This window comes from Ovis aries, chromosome 1 (assembly GCF_016772045.2).
Source record: "Ovis aries strain OAR_USU_Benz2616 breed Rambouillet chromosome 1, ARS-UI_Ramb_v3.0, whole genome shotgun sequence".
Classification (NCBI taxonomy): Eukaryota; Metazoa; Chordata; class Mammalia; order Artiodactyla; family Bovidae; genus Ovis; species Ovis aries.
In genome coordinates, this window is record NC_056054.1 from 264,465,228 (window position 1) to 264,480,891 (window position 15,664).

A 15,664-nucleotide genomic window follows, 5' to 3' on the forward strand; every position below is an offset into this window, starting at 1 on the left:
CTGTGGAATGGGCATAGAGCCTGACTCCAAGGATGCAATTAGGGTGACCATCCCTGGGAGGTGCCTTGGAGGTGCTGGCTGCTGAGTGAGGTGGCCCCAGTGCCCAGGGTGCTTTTCTTAGTCTTCTCTGTGGAAAGACCAGACAGGGAGGTAGTAGGGCCAGTGGGCAGCCAAATGTGCCTGGGGCATCTAAGGGAGGCCAGGGCCTCCATCAGGCCTGGATCACGTCCTTACCTGTGTCCTTTGCCCTAATCATTTTTTCTTCCTAACGTAGTCTTGGGCGGGTGGAAAAAGCTGAGGAGGGGGAGAAAGCAGAAAGGGTGGCTCTCAAAACATGCTCCACCAAACCAAGCCCACCTTGATGGTGTACTTCAGCCTCCAGAGCTATGAGAGAATTGAAAGGTTGTTGCTGAACCATGAAAGACGCCAGGATTCTTGGCCTCCAGAGGAGAAGAATTCAACCCAGGGCGAGAGACAAGGCTTGATCGCTCAGAGCTTTTGTGTAATAAAGTTTTGTTAAAGTATAAAAGAGATAGAGAAAGCTTCTGATATAGACATCAGAAGGGGGCAGAAAGAATGCCTCCCTCACTAGTGTTAGCAATGAAGTTATATACTTCTAATTAGTTATTGTGCTTCCCTGGTGGCTCAGAGGTTAAAGCGGCTGCCTGCAATGTGGGAGACCTGGGTTTGATCCCTGGGTCAAGAAGATCCCCTGGAGAAGGAAATGGCAACCCACTCCAATGTTCTTGCCTTAATTAGTTATTACAGTGAATCAAAAGAATGTCTGGAGGTTGTAAAGACCTTACTAGACCCACTTCCATAATTTACATTTTAAGATAACAGGATTATCCAGAATGGCAGCGGGGGTGGGGTGGGTGGGGGGGTGGGGGGGGTGGGGGGGGGGGGGTGGGGGGGGGGGGGTGTCCCAGAAACTGCCCTCAAGCAGGATACATTATTGTTATGTAATCCTAAGGAATGTAGAGGGAAAAAAAAGTTTGTCCTTTTCTCTTCCTTGAGAATTCCAGACCCCTCTCTCCTTGGGGACCCCTAGACTTCCTATCAACCTGCCTAGGAATTGACTCTCTCAGAATAATAAACTTTGTTTCAGCCGCGTGAGCACTCACACGGTCCTCGTTTGAGGTCCCACTTGGGATACACAGTTCAGCCCATATGAGAACAATTTCCAGAGATTTTTCTTAGCTCACTGTACACTTTCTCCCCTTGGCCACTTAGTGCTTCCTTGTCCAGAGGCCAGATTCCCCATAAGTCTGCGCACGCTTAATTTGGCTAGGCTGCTGAGTTCTTGTAAGGGCTACAGGAGGCTCCGTGGGGTCTCCTGCAGGCATTTTGCTTCCCACCCAACATGTGAGCACTGTAGGAGCACAGAGGGGCAGGGCATGGGGCAGGATGGGCTGGGGGTGAGCCGAGCCTGGAAGTGGCCATGCCTTGCATGATTCCAGCAGGTGTCCCCTGACTACAGAGCTGTGCCGAGTTCTGAAAATGTTCTGAATTTTGATGGATGCTGTACAGCTGGAGACACCACAGGTGGGGTTACCCACACAGCTGACTGTGGGAAGAGAGCTTGGAAATGGCAGGAGAAGGTGGGGTCTGGCTGGGCCCCACAAACTTGGGGAGACAGAATATGCACTTGTGCGGGGTGGAGAGGCTGCCGGTGGAGGGGTGCTGACCCGGTGCCCGCATCTTGGAGAAACGGCTCAGGGGCCGGCCGTGCCCCCCAGACATTCTCAGCCTCATCTGCACAGTGAGAACGGTCCTGTTAGTGACCGCATGGTGCCAAGCGCCCAGGTTCTGCTTGTGGTGGGGTGCAGTGTGGATCCCTGCCCAGGGACCTCCCACCACTCCCAGGGTTGTCCTGGCTAGATGTCTGCAAGCTAGATGTCTGGGCTTCAGAGTTCTGGTTCTCAAACTGCTTTTTGCCAGGTCCCCACAGGCTTCCCTGGTGGCTCAGATGGTATAGAATAGGCCTGCAATGCAGGAGACCCGGATTTGTTCCCTGGGTGGGAAAGATCTCCTGAAGAAGGAAATGGCAACCCCCTCCAGTATTCTTGGGGTCGCAAAGAGTTGTACATGATTGAGCGACTATCACTCACAGGCTACAATCCAAAGGGTCGAAAAGTGTCAGATGCAACTGAGCAATTAACACTTAATACCACAACACACTAGTGGTGGTCTCAGGTGGGCCTGTAGGCAGCTGCCTTCTGTGGGCAGAGAAAAATGTTAACACAGAAGAGAAAGGACCAGAACCTTGACTCTGGTTTTGGATTTGTTTCTGGGCTCGAGTTCATAGTCTGTTTTAGTGGCTGAGGGGCATGTGCTGCTGTGACCAGCAACAGCAGATAGAGCCGTGGGCAGGGTGATCCCACATCGGCAGCGAGCGAGGGAAGTGAGAGGGTGGGCTTGTGCCTTCCTGTCCTGTCTCTGGAGGTTTGGGGGCTACAGGTCAAGGGTGTCATGCCTAAGATGCTTCCGGGGCCCATTCCCTGGGCAGACCCTGGGACCTCTCACTGTTCTGACCTTGCTTCTAGGGAGAGAAAAGGGAAGGGGTGGATGGACCCAGTGTGGCCTCCTCCCACCCTGCACTCTGCAGGCTGCTTTCCTCTTGGAAGTAGAAAACCTCATGTTCTTCCTGGCTGGAAGTGGACTTCTTCTGAGCCCCCTCTGTGTAAGGGAAGATAGGCTTGTTGGTCCAGCAGCTCCTCCTGTGTTTTTATAGGTCCCACCCATCCTCTTGGTGGCTCAGACAGTAAAGCATCTGAAGATCCTGTGGAGAAGGGAATGGCTGCCCTCCCCAGTATTCTTGCCTGGAGAAGTCCATGGACAGAGGAACTTGGTGGGCTACAGTCCATGGGGTCACAAAGAGTTGGACACGACTGAGTGACTAACACTTCCACTTTATTCCCATTGTCCACCAGCCCCACAACCCCACTTCTGCCCTATTGCTTCCCGTTTTTTTTGGTGAAAACAGAGCAGAGGTCTTCCCTGGTTGTCTAGTGGCTAAGACTCTGGTTTCCCAATGTAGGGGGTCTGGGTTTGATCCTGGTCTGGGAAGTAAGATCCTGCATGCCACGTGGTACAGTCAAAAAAAGAAAAAGAGAAACCAAAATACAGCAGGTGCATGAGGCCTTAAGCTATGTATGGGTTTCTGGGGGGCGGCCATAACAGAGTACCACAAAGAGGGGCTTAAAATCATGGATTTATTCTCCCACAGTTCTAGAGGCCAGCAGTCTGAAGTTAGGATGTTGACTGGGCTGTGATCCCTCCCCCAGAAGCTGGAGGGGAGGGTCTTTCCAGCCTCTTGCAGCTTCTAGGGTGCTCCAGGTATCCTTGGCTTGTGGCCACATCACTCCAGTACGTGTATCTTGTTGTATGGCCTGCTCCTGTGTGTCTCAAATAAGCACCTTTGTCATTGGGTGTGGGGTCTGCTGACATAATCCAGGGCCATCTTAGCTTGAGATGCTTAACTTGATTGTATCTTGCCAGACCCAATTTCCAGTTCAGTATGTGCATGAATCCGCAGCCAGTATGTATTTCAGGGGCTGCTGTTCAATTCACTGTGAGTTAAAAGGAGCCTGCTGAGAGAGATTTAAAAGCGACACAAATTGGGTGTTTAATTAAAGCCCCAGCATCCAAAAGCTGTCCTTTCTGGGAAGAACAGAACAGGTGGGAGTCGAGCTGCCGTCTCACCCACGACTCCTGTGTTTCCTTCCAGTCGCCAGGCACTTCCCCTGCCAGGGCGGCCAGCACTTGCGATGCCAACAGCCACTCTGCTGGGCAGATGAGTCTTTCTGAGAGTATCCAGGCAGGTGGTAGCTGGCCTCGTGCCGGATGTGTGGTGCGCGCTTCCTTCTGAGGCCGTGTCTGGCTTGGCACGGGAGCCTCGGGCACGCAGGACCTCTGCTGGGGTCACTGGAGGCCCAGGGTGCAGCCTTGAAGGGCCATACTGGGGGGTGGGGGGCACACAAATAATCCTGTGACCTTGAGAATCTGATTTGGGACCTTAGCTCAGAACCCATTTCAGTACCGTGTTGCCTAGACTACAGGCGGCCCTGGAAGGTGGGTCAGGGGTTGTCTCATTTGGGGGCCTATAGAAACCCACCTCGTTCTCTGACTCCCCTGGCCCCTCGGTGCAGAAGCAGAGCTGAGACATCCAGCAGGGCTGGAGACGGTTTCTTGTGCAGGGGCCTCAAAGCCAGGCCTGTTTGCCAGTGGACTATCTTGGACACCTGGCAGGAAGAGGTAGGCTGGGGGGCAGCCGACTGTGCAGAGAGGCCCCTGGACTGGAAACCTAGGTTCAGACCCTCCCTGCCTAGTGATGAGGCCACGGGAGCTGAGCAGAGGCTGCAGAGCTGCCCAGCAAGCAAGTGTGGACGTCTCACCCCGGCCTCTCTTAGAGGCTTGTGACTGGTGGTGATGGGGACGCTTCTGGCCATAAGCAGCTTATTTTCCACCTCTCCCCTTTAAGAGCCTCCTGAGCTGTAAAGTGGCCTTGTTCAGAGGCTCTCTTGATTCGTCTTAAAACACCTGGTCCTTGGAAAATCTTTATGCTTTTTCCTTAGAATTCCTTGGATAAAAAGGACCTTTTCTGTCAGGACTGTTTGAAAGATGCCGGAAGGGTGTCACCTGCCTTTTAAAAGACGTAGTGTTTGCCTTTAAGGTTTTCGTGGTGGCACATGCCTTGGCAGACAGTGCCAGGGAGTCAATGCCCAACAGCACGCCTTCTTCCTGCCCCGCCTCGGGCCCCCTGCCACTTCCCAGGGGAGCACACCAGGGCTGGAACCCTGTGACCTGGGACGCCTGGGCTCTGCGTGCTTCCCTCTGAAAGTCCCTGTCTCATCCAGTGTGTCCCAATTAGGTGTTGCTTCAGCATTTCTCTTGCCTTTTGTACTTTCCCAAGAATGTCCAGAGTTGCTCAATATCTTGATTTTGTAACCCTTTCTTAGTTTGGGGCTGAGATTTTTGACATTTCTTTTTGCCTGTCATGTAGAAAAGCAAGAACTTACTGGTCTGTGGGGTGGAGGTATCTCCATGTGTGCGAGTGTGTTGTGTGTGTGTACATGTGGGCGTGCGTATGCAGTTGTGTGGTGTGGCACCATGCCTCGAGCTGGCGTGACCACCCCTCACAGGGACCTCCCTGGAAGAGTCTGTGCTGAGAGGCCCCAGCCTGGAAACCTGAGCAGGTGTCCGCGAGCAGGTGCTTCTGTGACCGTGCACAGAGGGACCCCCTGGCCGTGTGGCTCGTGGGCCTGGATGTCCCTGGAGCTCACCCACGTGGAGTTTTTGAAATAAGAGCAGCCAGCTCTGCTCAGAGTGCTCCGGGAGAGTGCCGCCAAGGGTAGAGTAGATGGAATTTGTCCAGGAGAGAGGAATGTGTGGGGCCACGGCCTTGGGACAGAGTCGTGGGCTCCGCCGAGGAGGGGCAGCCCCTCCCATCTCCTGACCAGAGCTGCCGCCCTGTCCCCCGTCTGTAGCCGGTGCTGCTGGGAGCTTGGGCCAAGACCGCCTCTCTCAGGGCAGTGCCCAGCTGAACCTGACCAGCGAGTGTGCGGGGCCTGGCGGCTGGGGTGGGTGCACTGTGTTGGGAGCTGGGCTGGGGCCAGGGTGAGGGGGTCCAGGGCTGGCCCCCCAGGAGACGTGGGGCGAAGGTGCCCTTGGGACTTAAGGCGAGCCGGGTGGGGGTGAGGGGGTGGCAGCGCTGCTTGGGTGACACAGGGCTGTTCCCTGTTGGAGCTCCCGTGGGAGACAAGGGGCGGGTGGTTGTGAGTTGGGCTGAGTGGTCGGGCTGACCAGGGGCGGGTGGAGAAAGGGACCCTGGAGTACCCAAGGCTGATCAGTCGGACCACAGGCACATGGCTTTCCTGTGTCCTCTCTTTGCTAATTCTGATTTCCTAGGAGAGTGACTGAAAAGGTCTTGCAAAACAAGCCTCGGTGAAGGTTTTGAAGATGGTGAAGTGAGCCTTCTTACTGCCCAGCCCCTGACCCTCCCGTGGAGGAAGCTGGGTGGCCTGGGCTTCCGGCTGTGTGTTCTGCGTGCTCTCGCTGTCTGTGCCTGGCTGTCAGCAGTGGTTGATGACTCAGCATCCAGGCAGGAGCACGGACGGGGGTCTCAGATGTGGCGTTAGGCCCCCAGCATGTGTAGCTGCCCTCAGGGGGGATGCTGTGCCTAACGGGTGGACTGAGGTCCACGTTGCCGGAATGTGGGGGACTGCATGGATGTTGTCTTTGATGTCATTGTTCTTTGTGGTGGATGCCCCTGGAGCTTCTGAATGTGCTCTTCTAGGTGGGCGTGCATGCCAGCCGTTGGGGTCTCCCCTGCCCTGGGAGAGAGGTGTGAAGCTGGAGCACAGGGTTGAGGAACGGGCCCTGTCTGATGCCCGAAGGGCCTCTGTTTTGCCTGTGCACCTCGTTGGCCATCCTGGGTCTGAGACTGTGTCCCCAGCGTTAGGTGTGCTCACGTGGTCCCATGGAGCCAGCTTTCCTCAGCAGCTGAGTGAGCTTGAACTGGCATGACCTCGGTGGGCAGCAGACCAGCTGGACATGGAGCCTTTTGGCTGAGACTCTAGTTCTTTCTGAAGTGGAGCTCGAAGCCCAGCTTTGGCCCCCAGCCTGCATTCAGAGGCGCACAGGGTGATGGACTCATCCCAGGGGGTCACAGTGGCAGGGAGCCCAAACTCCTAACCCCCCTGCAAAGCCTGGGTGCTCTAGTGGGGGCTGAGAAGACAAGGTTTCCAACAAGGTCTTGGAGCCAAGGGTCCCTGTTTCAGACTTGGCGGGGCTCACAGAGGCATGGAGGCAGAAGGGCTTTAGGGGTTCAGAGAGTGGTGTGGAATTCACAGTCCGTGGGACGCATAGCCTGGGGTCTGGGCCTCATCCCACGGGTAGCCCTCGAAGGTCGATGTCCGCGGGGTGCTTTGGGGTAGCAGGGGAAGGACAGCACAGAGGCTTCCTGGATGGGAGCTAGGACTTGAAACAGGCCTGCTTGAGAACTCCAGCAGCACCTTCCCCTGGCTGCACTGGGCTGGGGACAGTGGGTAGGGGGGGTGGTTAGGCCCGAGATGGTGCTCTTCCTGATGTCTGAAGCCCTCCCCTTCCCTCCCCTCCCCTTCCCATGTTGAACTAGTCAATTCTTCCTCTTTTTTCTTAAAATGAGTCTTATTGCTGGTAAATGGTGAAAAACTGGCGGGGGTGGGGCAGGGCCGATTTCCCTGGTGTAATTCTGCCAGCTGACCACCAGCTGCCAGTCTGGGTTGGAAGACAGTCTGAGTGGCCGCTGGAGCCAAGGATGTGGCTGCAGCTGATCGGGGTGGGAGCTGGGGCAGGTACCAGACTTACTAGTGTACAGGTCACTGGAGCTGGGCGGGCTTTGTGGCTGCACAGCGGCCTTGCTTCCTACGCAGCCGTGTGCTCAAGGCCAGCAGGGCGCTGAGTCCTCTCCTTCAGAACACATGCACGTCCTCTTCCGCCCGTCAGAGAACTTTCCTTGGCTTGTTTTCAAGTGGAAAAGTAGTTGATTTACGATGCTGGGCTAGTTTCAGGGGTGTAGCATGGTGACCCAGTTAATACATGTGTGTTCTTTTCCGTGATAGTTTATTATAAGATACTGAATATAATTCCTATGTTATAGAGTAAATCCTTGCTGTTTATCTTCTAGATGTATTGACATGTCCCGATATTCCTAACTGATCCCTTGCCCTGCTTCCTTTCCCCATAAGTTTGTTTTCTGTGTCTGTGAGTCTGTTTCTGGCTTTGTATTATTTTTTAGTATCCATATATATGTGATATCATATAATATTTGTCTTTCTTTGTCTGACTTCACTTGGTATATAATCTCTACATCCATCCATATTGCTGCAAATAGCATTATTTCATTCCCTGTTTATGGCTGAGTACTGTTTCATTAGTGTCACCAACTCTATGCACATGAATTTGAACAAACTCTGGGAGACATGAAGGACAGGGAGTCTTCCACCTGTTGGTGACATTGTTTGCAGGTATTTTCTCCCAGCCCGTAGATTGTCTTTTTGGTTTGTTTATGGTTTCCTTGGCTGTGGAGAAGCATTCAAGTTCGATTAGGTCCCATTTGTTTATTTTTGCTTTTGTTTCTCTCAGGGAAAGAGAACTCTGCTCCTAAGGGTGCGTGTGAGTAGACTGGACTCCCTGGCGGCTCCGCCCACTCTCAGTGGGATTGTGTAAGGGCAAGCAAGGGGAGAGGGGTGAGTGAGGGGAAGTGGAGTTGGGACTCTTTACAGCTGACTGGTTTCCTTTGCTGTTGTTACTCCTCATACTCAGTAACTGTCCTGCATTCTTTCGTTCTCTGAAGATCATTAATTACCGAGACCTGTTCAAGGGCAAGTGCTGTGACCAGGCTTGGGTCACAACATGGCTTAGACCAAACGGTTAGACTAGCCACACCTGGTTCTTTCTCCAGGGACCACCTCCCCTGTTTGCTTACAGTCGGGACTTAAAGCTGAGGGAGACAGGATGTTTAGGGCTGTGTGATGAGGGTGCTGGGAGCAATGGAAAGATCACAGAGTAGGTTCAGCTGCTTCCGGGGACCCCACCTCTGTGGGTAAAGAAAAACAGTGCTGGGGAAGGTGACCAGCAGGGACAGGACCCTCCATCTCTGGTCTCCGCCCACCACCACCCCTGCTGTGTCCCATCAGAAGCCCCTGGCTGAGCACAGATGTACCATCCAGGGTCCCAGCCCCAGATCCTGGAGCTGAGCACAGAAGCAGAGGTTTGAGCAGAAGATGCGGTGTTAACAACAGGCACCTCCTTTCTCTGGGGCCCCCCGTTTCCCATCAGGGAGCCAGGCCTGTGTCTTGGCCCTTTGCTGCACTTGCCCAACCCTGCACGGGGCTTTTACAGGGCCCCTCACACGAGCTTACCGTGCCGACAAATAAGCTGCTGGTGTGTGAAATGGAGATGTCAGCCTGGCGCTTAGCGCTATCATTTAAAACCAGAAAATAGCTGCTTCGCGTGTGCTGGCTCTGAAGGACTAATTATCTACGCTTCCAGAAGCAATGGAGCGAGGTATTCTGGCAGGATTTTCGGGATTTGTGTCATAGTTGCTTCAAATCTGTTTCTTTGGAGTTGATTAGAATTTAGGGATCTGAAATACCGTGAGCTCTGTCTAGGAGGCCCTGAAATCTGGCAAGAAAATTCGCAAATTGCCAGTTTTAACTTTTTAGGTTAAGAAGACTGTGGAATTTTTCCTTGATTTAAGTACTCGTAATACTGGCTTTTTAGAAAGACTTCATAAGTGTACAGCTCAATGAATTCGCAAAAGGAGCATGCCTGGTAACCGCAGCCCCCATGAAGAGCTGGGGTGTGGCCCACATTCGTATCTAGGGACCCCCAGTCCTGCCCAGACACCCACAGTAGACAGACACTCTTGTGGCCAGAGAGCTTTGCTTGTTTGGGAACACTGAGGTGACACCCGGAAGTTATTGGTGTTCAGGTGAAGGCAAGGGGGGAGGGTTTGGTAAGTTCCTGGTAGACAGGAAGCGGGGACAGCCAGGGACTGTCTGTCCACTGGACCAGTTATGGCAAGGGGCCTTTGTTCTCATCTTCAGCAGAGGGAGCATGCCCGAAGGTCAGGTACCACGTCTAACTGGGGTCCCAGCAGTGGGTCCCTGAGGCTCCCTCCCCCAACCCTAGCCTCATCTTCCCGCCCCCCTGGTCAGCAGTGGCACCTCCTTCCCCATCAGCAGTGGAGCTCAGGGACAAGCACCTGACTCCCGGGGCCCCTCACACTGTCTGCCACACTGCCCACCCTGTAGGGCGCCATCTTCTCGCTCCCCACAGTGTGGCTTCTTTGCTGGGGTTGCTGGTGGAAGTGAACCTCCCAGCTGAGACCTGGCTGGGCATAGGGAGGGGACTGGGGACCGGGGCTGGGGTGCAGAGTGAGGGGCTTATGAGAGTGTCATGAGTGGTGTGTCTGGTGAACACGTGACCCCTTATCAGACCCTGCTCTGTGCTGCCAGCCCCAGAGCATGGGGTCTCGACCACCTGTAGAAGGAGGGTAGGGAGAGAGGAGGCATAGAGGGAGGTCAGGCGAGCCCAGGAGAGGAGGAGGCTGCACAGGGTCTTGACCTCCTGTGTGTGGGGGCGGCATAGAGGGGGGTCAGGTGAGTCCAGGAGAGGAGGAGGGAGCACGGGATCTCGACCTCCTGTAGAAGGTAGGGAGCATAGAGGGGGGTCAGGTGAGCCCAGGAGAGAAGGAGGAAGCACAGGATCTTGACCTCCTATAGAAGGTGGGGAGCATAGAGGGTGCTCAGGTGAGTCCAGGAGAGGAGGAGGGACCTTCCAGGCAGACAGGCGGCCCCTGTGACCTTATGCGGGCGGGTACCAGGAACCAGAGCCCACCCTTGCCTCCCTTAACCACTGTGCCCCCAGAGCTCTGGAGAGGCTGGTGACACAGATGGGCGTCCAAGCCCCAGCAGTGGCTGGGTGACCTGAGCTGGGGCCAGTGAGGCTGGCCTAGTGGGGTGGGGTCCCTGTTGTCTGGGAGCAGGTCTGTGGCTGCAGTTGTCTCTGGATCTTGGGCCCCAGCCGGGCGCCTTTCTCTGCAGCTGACCTACGAGAATGCAGGGGCTACAAGCCAGGCTCCCGGGGAGGGAGTGGAAGCCCTCGGCCTTGTCCCTCCATCCAGGTGGGGGCCTCAGCAGAGAGGGCTTGACTGCCCTCTTTGTGTTTAAACAGATGGATCCCGTGCTGGTCTCTGAGCATTTTCATTTGGTGGCAGTTCCAGCAGGTGGGCCATGGCCTCTGAGCCTCAGCCTTTCAGGCTGGCTGTTCCCCATGCTCCCCATCACCTCCATGCTCTTCCCTGCAGTTGTGGGTGCCGAGGCTGCCCTGGGGAGACCCTCCTCCTGTTCTCCAGGTCGGAGACCCTCCTGCCTGCCCCAGGCCGCGTCAGGCACCTGCTGTGTATCAGTGCGTGCCCGCCAACTCTCTTACGCCCACTCCTTCTCTGTCCATATTGCAGGTTTTGGGGTTTGAGGTCGATGCGGTGAACTCTGTCCAGTTTTCAAACCACACAGGTAAGGCGTTGGTCTCAGCCATCCTGGCAGAGCCGGGTGTGGGCATGGGAAGTGGTCCCTTAGATTCGGGGGGCTGCCCCCCTCATCTTACAGACAGGAAAGAGAGCATGAGGGGGGTGAGTTTGCCAGCTCCATATTTAAATCAGCTCAGCTGGTTTGGTGGCTGGACGACCCAGGCGGGTGACGCGCCATCTGGTCCCCAGTTTCCTCCTTGAGTTGAGCTTGGTGATCCAGGCACCTGCTCAGGGGAGCCCCCCACCTGGGTGACACCATGGGCTGGAGCACTGCCGCAAGCCCAGCTTCTCTGAACCTCGGTGCCGAATCAAATCTCAGAGATAGTTCTGAATGAAGTAGAAAAGGAGAGCTTTATTGCTTTGCCAGGCAGAGGGGCACACAGTGGGTTCATGCCCTCAAAACCCAGTGTCCCAACTTGGGGAAGACAGCGACAAGTTTCATAGTAAAAGAGGGAGCGATCAGCTCAACATTCTTCTGAGGGGTGGGTGGTGAGGTAGGTAGGAGCCACCATCATCACCCTTCAGGTGCAGCCCGTCTGGGGTCTGCATGCTTGTGGGCAGCATACCACGGTTAATCGCTAACTTTTCCCACCTGGAGTGGCTTTCGGTGTCTGCAAAACAGCTGGGAGACATTGTTGTGTATACTCAGCGATGGAGAAACAGGACCTTGCCCAAGGCTGCTCTTGACTGTTTCTTCCTGGTCTTGCATCTCCTCCCTTCCCTAATGTGAACAACTGCTTGAATCTGCCCATTGGAACTCAGGAGGCTGAGTGAAGGGTGTTTTCTATAATCAAAGAGATGGGGGCAGCGAAAGGCCTTGTGCCCAGGAACCCCACCGGGCCCCGATGGTATTAGGGGGAGAGAAGATTCTGGCTTTCTCTATTAAGACCCCGAACCTCAGGGAGCCCATGTGAGTGTGTCTCTTTGTGTACGGGGAGACAAGGACAGCCCGTGGGGTTGCTGGCTTGGGTTCGTGAGGTCTCGGCCCTTGGAAAGCCCCTGAGACGTCAAGCGAGGGCCCTGTGGCCTCGGAACCACCCTGCCCTAAGTTAATGGCGTCAGGGGAACAAAGCCTCTCAGTTCTTGGAAATGTCACCACGTCCCTTCTTTGAAGTTACTATGAACCCAGACGGAATCTCGGAGCACAGAACGTCCCAGAAGCTCTGGCAGGTGGCCCAGCATCAGATATGCGGAAAGGTGTCTGGTTCTTGGCGGGAGGGGGTAACAGACATCAGTGGAGGAGGAACCATGCCGGGTTCAGATGGAGAACATACCGCTTTGAGTAAAAAGCCTTTCCTGCCGTTGCTTCCCCCAGTGTACTGGGCACAGTGACATTTGGATGCGTCCCCAGAAGTTGTCAGTCCAGTGAACCTCCCCAGAGCTTATAGGTTTTACCGCCCTCTTTTTTGCTGTTTTCCTTTTGTTTGTTTTTAAAGTAGAAGAGCCAGCTTGGCTTAGAGTTTAAGCCTCCCCTCCAGGGCAGCCCCTGCCTGCGGCCAGCATTCTCTGGTTGCTCCTTCAGCAGGGGTTTCCTGTTACGTGCTATCCCAGCCCTTGGGCAGCGGCTGGAAGGAACTGGACGGGGCTGGAGGTTGATGGGTGAGGCAGGCCAGCCGTCCAGCACGTAGAGTTCAGAGTGTGATTGTGGTTGTAATCCGCTGCCAGCCTGGTGGTGTCTCCCCCTAGGGGGTAGGATCAGGTGCTCAGGGAGGAGCTGGGACCCTTGGGGTCAGCCTCTGTGGTTTCTTTCATTTGAAAATTGTAAGTTGAGTGGGATGGATGGAGGACCCCAGTGCCTGTCTTTCAGAAGGGTCTGAAGGGTCTCCTAAGTTAGGAGAGGAGGAATAGGGGCTGTGGCGGGAGGAGGTGTTGTGGAGGGTGGGAGGGATGCGCTCTGAATGTTGTGAGCCTGAACCTTCTCGTCTCATTAGGAAGCTGGCCTACCTGGTGGGACTGGGGGGTGTTTGAGACCCCGCAGGGGCTGACTTGCATGTCACGGACTGCACTGTGTCCCCTCAATTCACCTGTCAAGGTCCTAACTCCTGGAACCTCAAATGTGACTGTTTAGAGATGAGGCCTTTAAAGAGGTAGTTAAAGGTAAGTGGGGTCACTGGGGTGGCCCTGCTCCCATCCGACTGGTGTCCTTAGAGGAGATCAGGACACAGACACACACATGGATGACCGCGTGAGGATGCAGGAGGAGCCGGCCCTGCTACACCTTGATCCTGCACTCTGGCCTTGAGGACCGTAGGGGCCTGTGGTTCTCAATCACAGCAGTCCTCAGACAAGAACGCAGTACACATGCGGTGGGGTCAAGCCCCGCCATGTTGGGAATTCCCTAGTGGTCCACTGGTTAGGATTCGTGCTTTCACTGCCAAGTGTCCGGGTTCAGTCCCTGGTTTGGGACCTGAGATCCACAAGATCTGCACAACGAGAATCACAACAACCAACCTACCCTGTCTGGAAGGATGTTCGGAAAACCACGGGTCGGGAGTGACTGTGGTTCCTCCCACCAGGACCATGGAATTTTGTGGCAGCAACACCTGTCAGGATCCAGCCAGGGCTGCTGGCTCTTGGGACAGCCTGGTGAGGGATGGGTCACCTTGCCTCAGGACCCTCCCTGCTCCTTCCCCTCCTGACCCGTGAATGGGTGTCCACCAGAGACCGTGCTTTTCCTGGAGAACAGCTGATGGGTCGTCGGGCGTTGCCCCATGTGGTTTTTCAGAGGCTGCTCTAGTGGCCAGGCCCTCACCCCACGCACACACGGAGAGCCCTGCAGCCCCTTCGCCAGGCCCACACCTGGTCCTGTACTTGTAGTCTGCCTCTTGTGGTCGGTACTCAACTCTGTTCTCGCAGAAATCAGGCCTCCCGAGGCTCTACCTTATGTCCTTAGAAACTCATCCATTCAAGGGATACCTCTTGGCATTAGGGCCGCCAGGGACAAACTTGCCATGGGTGGACTGCGGGATGTCCTCGGTGGATGACCAGGTGAGGGCCCACTGCCTGCCTGGGTAGGGGCTTCACCTGGGTGCCTGTCGGCCAAGAACCCAGGCTGCAGCCTCTTTCCAGTTCATGTCTGGCTCTTGGTCAGGATTTGGCCTGAGACTTGGATAGGTTTCAGCTCACCTTGGATGGGAGCCGGGATGCAAGAAGCTCCTACCTGCCAGGGTGCCCAGGTGACTGTTCAAGCCACTTGGCCTGGATAGGAGACGCACACAGCAGAGTCTGGCAAAGCTGGGGACCGTGACGTGTGGGGCCGCCCCCAGATGCCCCAGTGAAGGACGGGCAGAAATCATGCAGCCCTGCGTCCCATCTGTCAGTGCAACGCAGGCAGCACAGGTGTCCTTAGGGGCTGCTGAGTGGGCCTCACTGCACCGGAAGGGCAGGTAGGCCCCCGGCTCAGTGATGACAACCCCAGGATGTGCTTTGGGGGTACCCGCCGAGTCTCTGTGCCCGGGTGACCTCATGCAGCATCGGGGCCTCACGTGGTCTGCTCTACCCCCTACCCCACCACCAGGCTACTCACACTGGAAGGGCCAAGTGCTGAACTCAGACGAGCTCCAGGAGCTGTACGACGGGCTGAAGCTGAACCACGTGAATCAGTATGACTACGTGCTCACGGGTGAGCCCAGGGGCATGGACGGGGAACCAAGCCTGCCTCCCGCCCAGGTGGACTGGTGGAGAGACCCAGAGCACCCCAACCCAGCTGCTCCCTCTCCTGCCACCCGCGAGGAGGGATGGTCATGCCTCCAGGAGGAGCTCAGTGGGGCCCTCGTGACTGCGATGTCCGGGTAGTGACCTTGGGGGTCTTGGCTGTGCCATATCTCCACACCGAGATCCCCGTGCCCATGGCTGGGGACAAGTACAGTGTTGGGAAAGGGTCGGGGGGAAAACACTCCTGTGAGCAACGTGCTGGCATCTGGTGGGTAATCCCACGTAGTTGCGTTTATTTATACACGTGGTGAGATGTGAACATGCTTATTCTGTAAAGTGGAGGGGAGGAAGGAAAATGCTGCTCGTTCACCCATGGCTTCTTCCTCTCCTGTAAAAGTTAGCATGTCTCCCAGGAAATGACCCATGTCCCCTGGGTGCCTGTGGTTGGGACGCTTGTCTCGGTGGCAGATCTGGGCTTTGCCCACCACTCTCCAGGCAGGTAGATGTGATGGTGCTGTGTCTCCTCTGCCATGGTTGGGTGACAGGAGTCTCTCCCTCCCTAAGGCTACACACGAGACAAGTCCTTCCTGGCCATGGTGGTGGACATCGTGCAGGAGCTGAAGCAGCAGAACCCTAGGCTCGTGTATGGTAGGTGCTGGGGTCCTCTTCCTTCTGGGTGCCCCCAGCTGGGCCTCCAGAGACGGGAGCCTGAAAGGCATCTTCACCGTGAATCTGGTGTCTGTCTGGGGCACGTGAGAGAGGCTGTGATCAGTGTCAGGTTGGGTGGGTATGTGAGACCACCCTGTCCCTGGGGGGTTAGGATGAGAGACTCCCCAGGTGGGGCCCCGACAGAAAATGTAAAATGCCAGGTAAGGAGGAAAATGAGGATGGGGGTGCTATGTTGTTCCCGTTTTATTTTTTAAAATATGTGTT

The 15,664-nt window shown here is 55.6% G+C and overlaps 1 protein-coding gene across 3 annotated transcripts in view; it reads left to right on the forward strand.

The window, feature by feature from the left end:
• PDXK (pyridoxal kinase) overlaps nucleotides 1–15,664 on the forward strand; it is a 30,482-nt gene that overhangs the window by 2,566 nt on the left and 12,252 nt on the right. For 2 of the 3 annotated variants that reach the window (XM_060411277.1, XM_027966611.2), the window contains exons 2-4: nucleotides 11,009–11,063; nucleotides 14,595–14,699; nucleotides 15,296–15,379. In XM_060411277.1, the coding sequence (XP_060267260.1) occupies nucleotides 11,009–11,063; nucleotides 14,595–14,699; nucleotides 15,296–15,379 (244 nt within the window). 3 annotated transcript variants of the gene reach the window in all.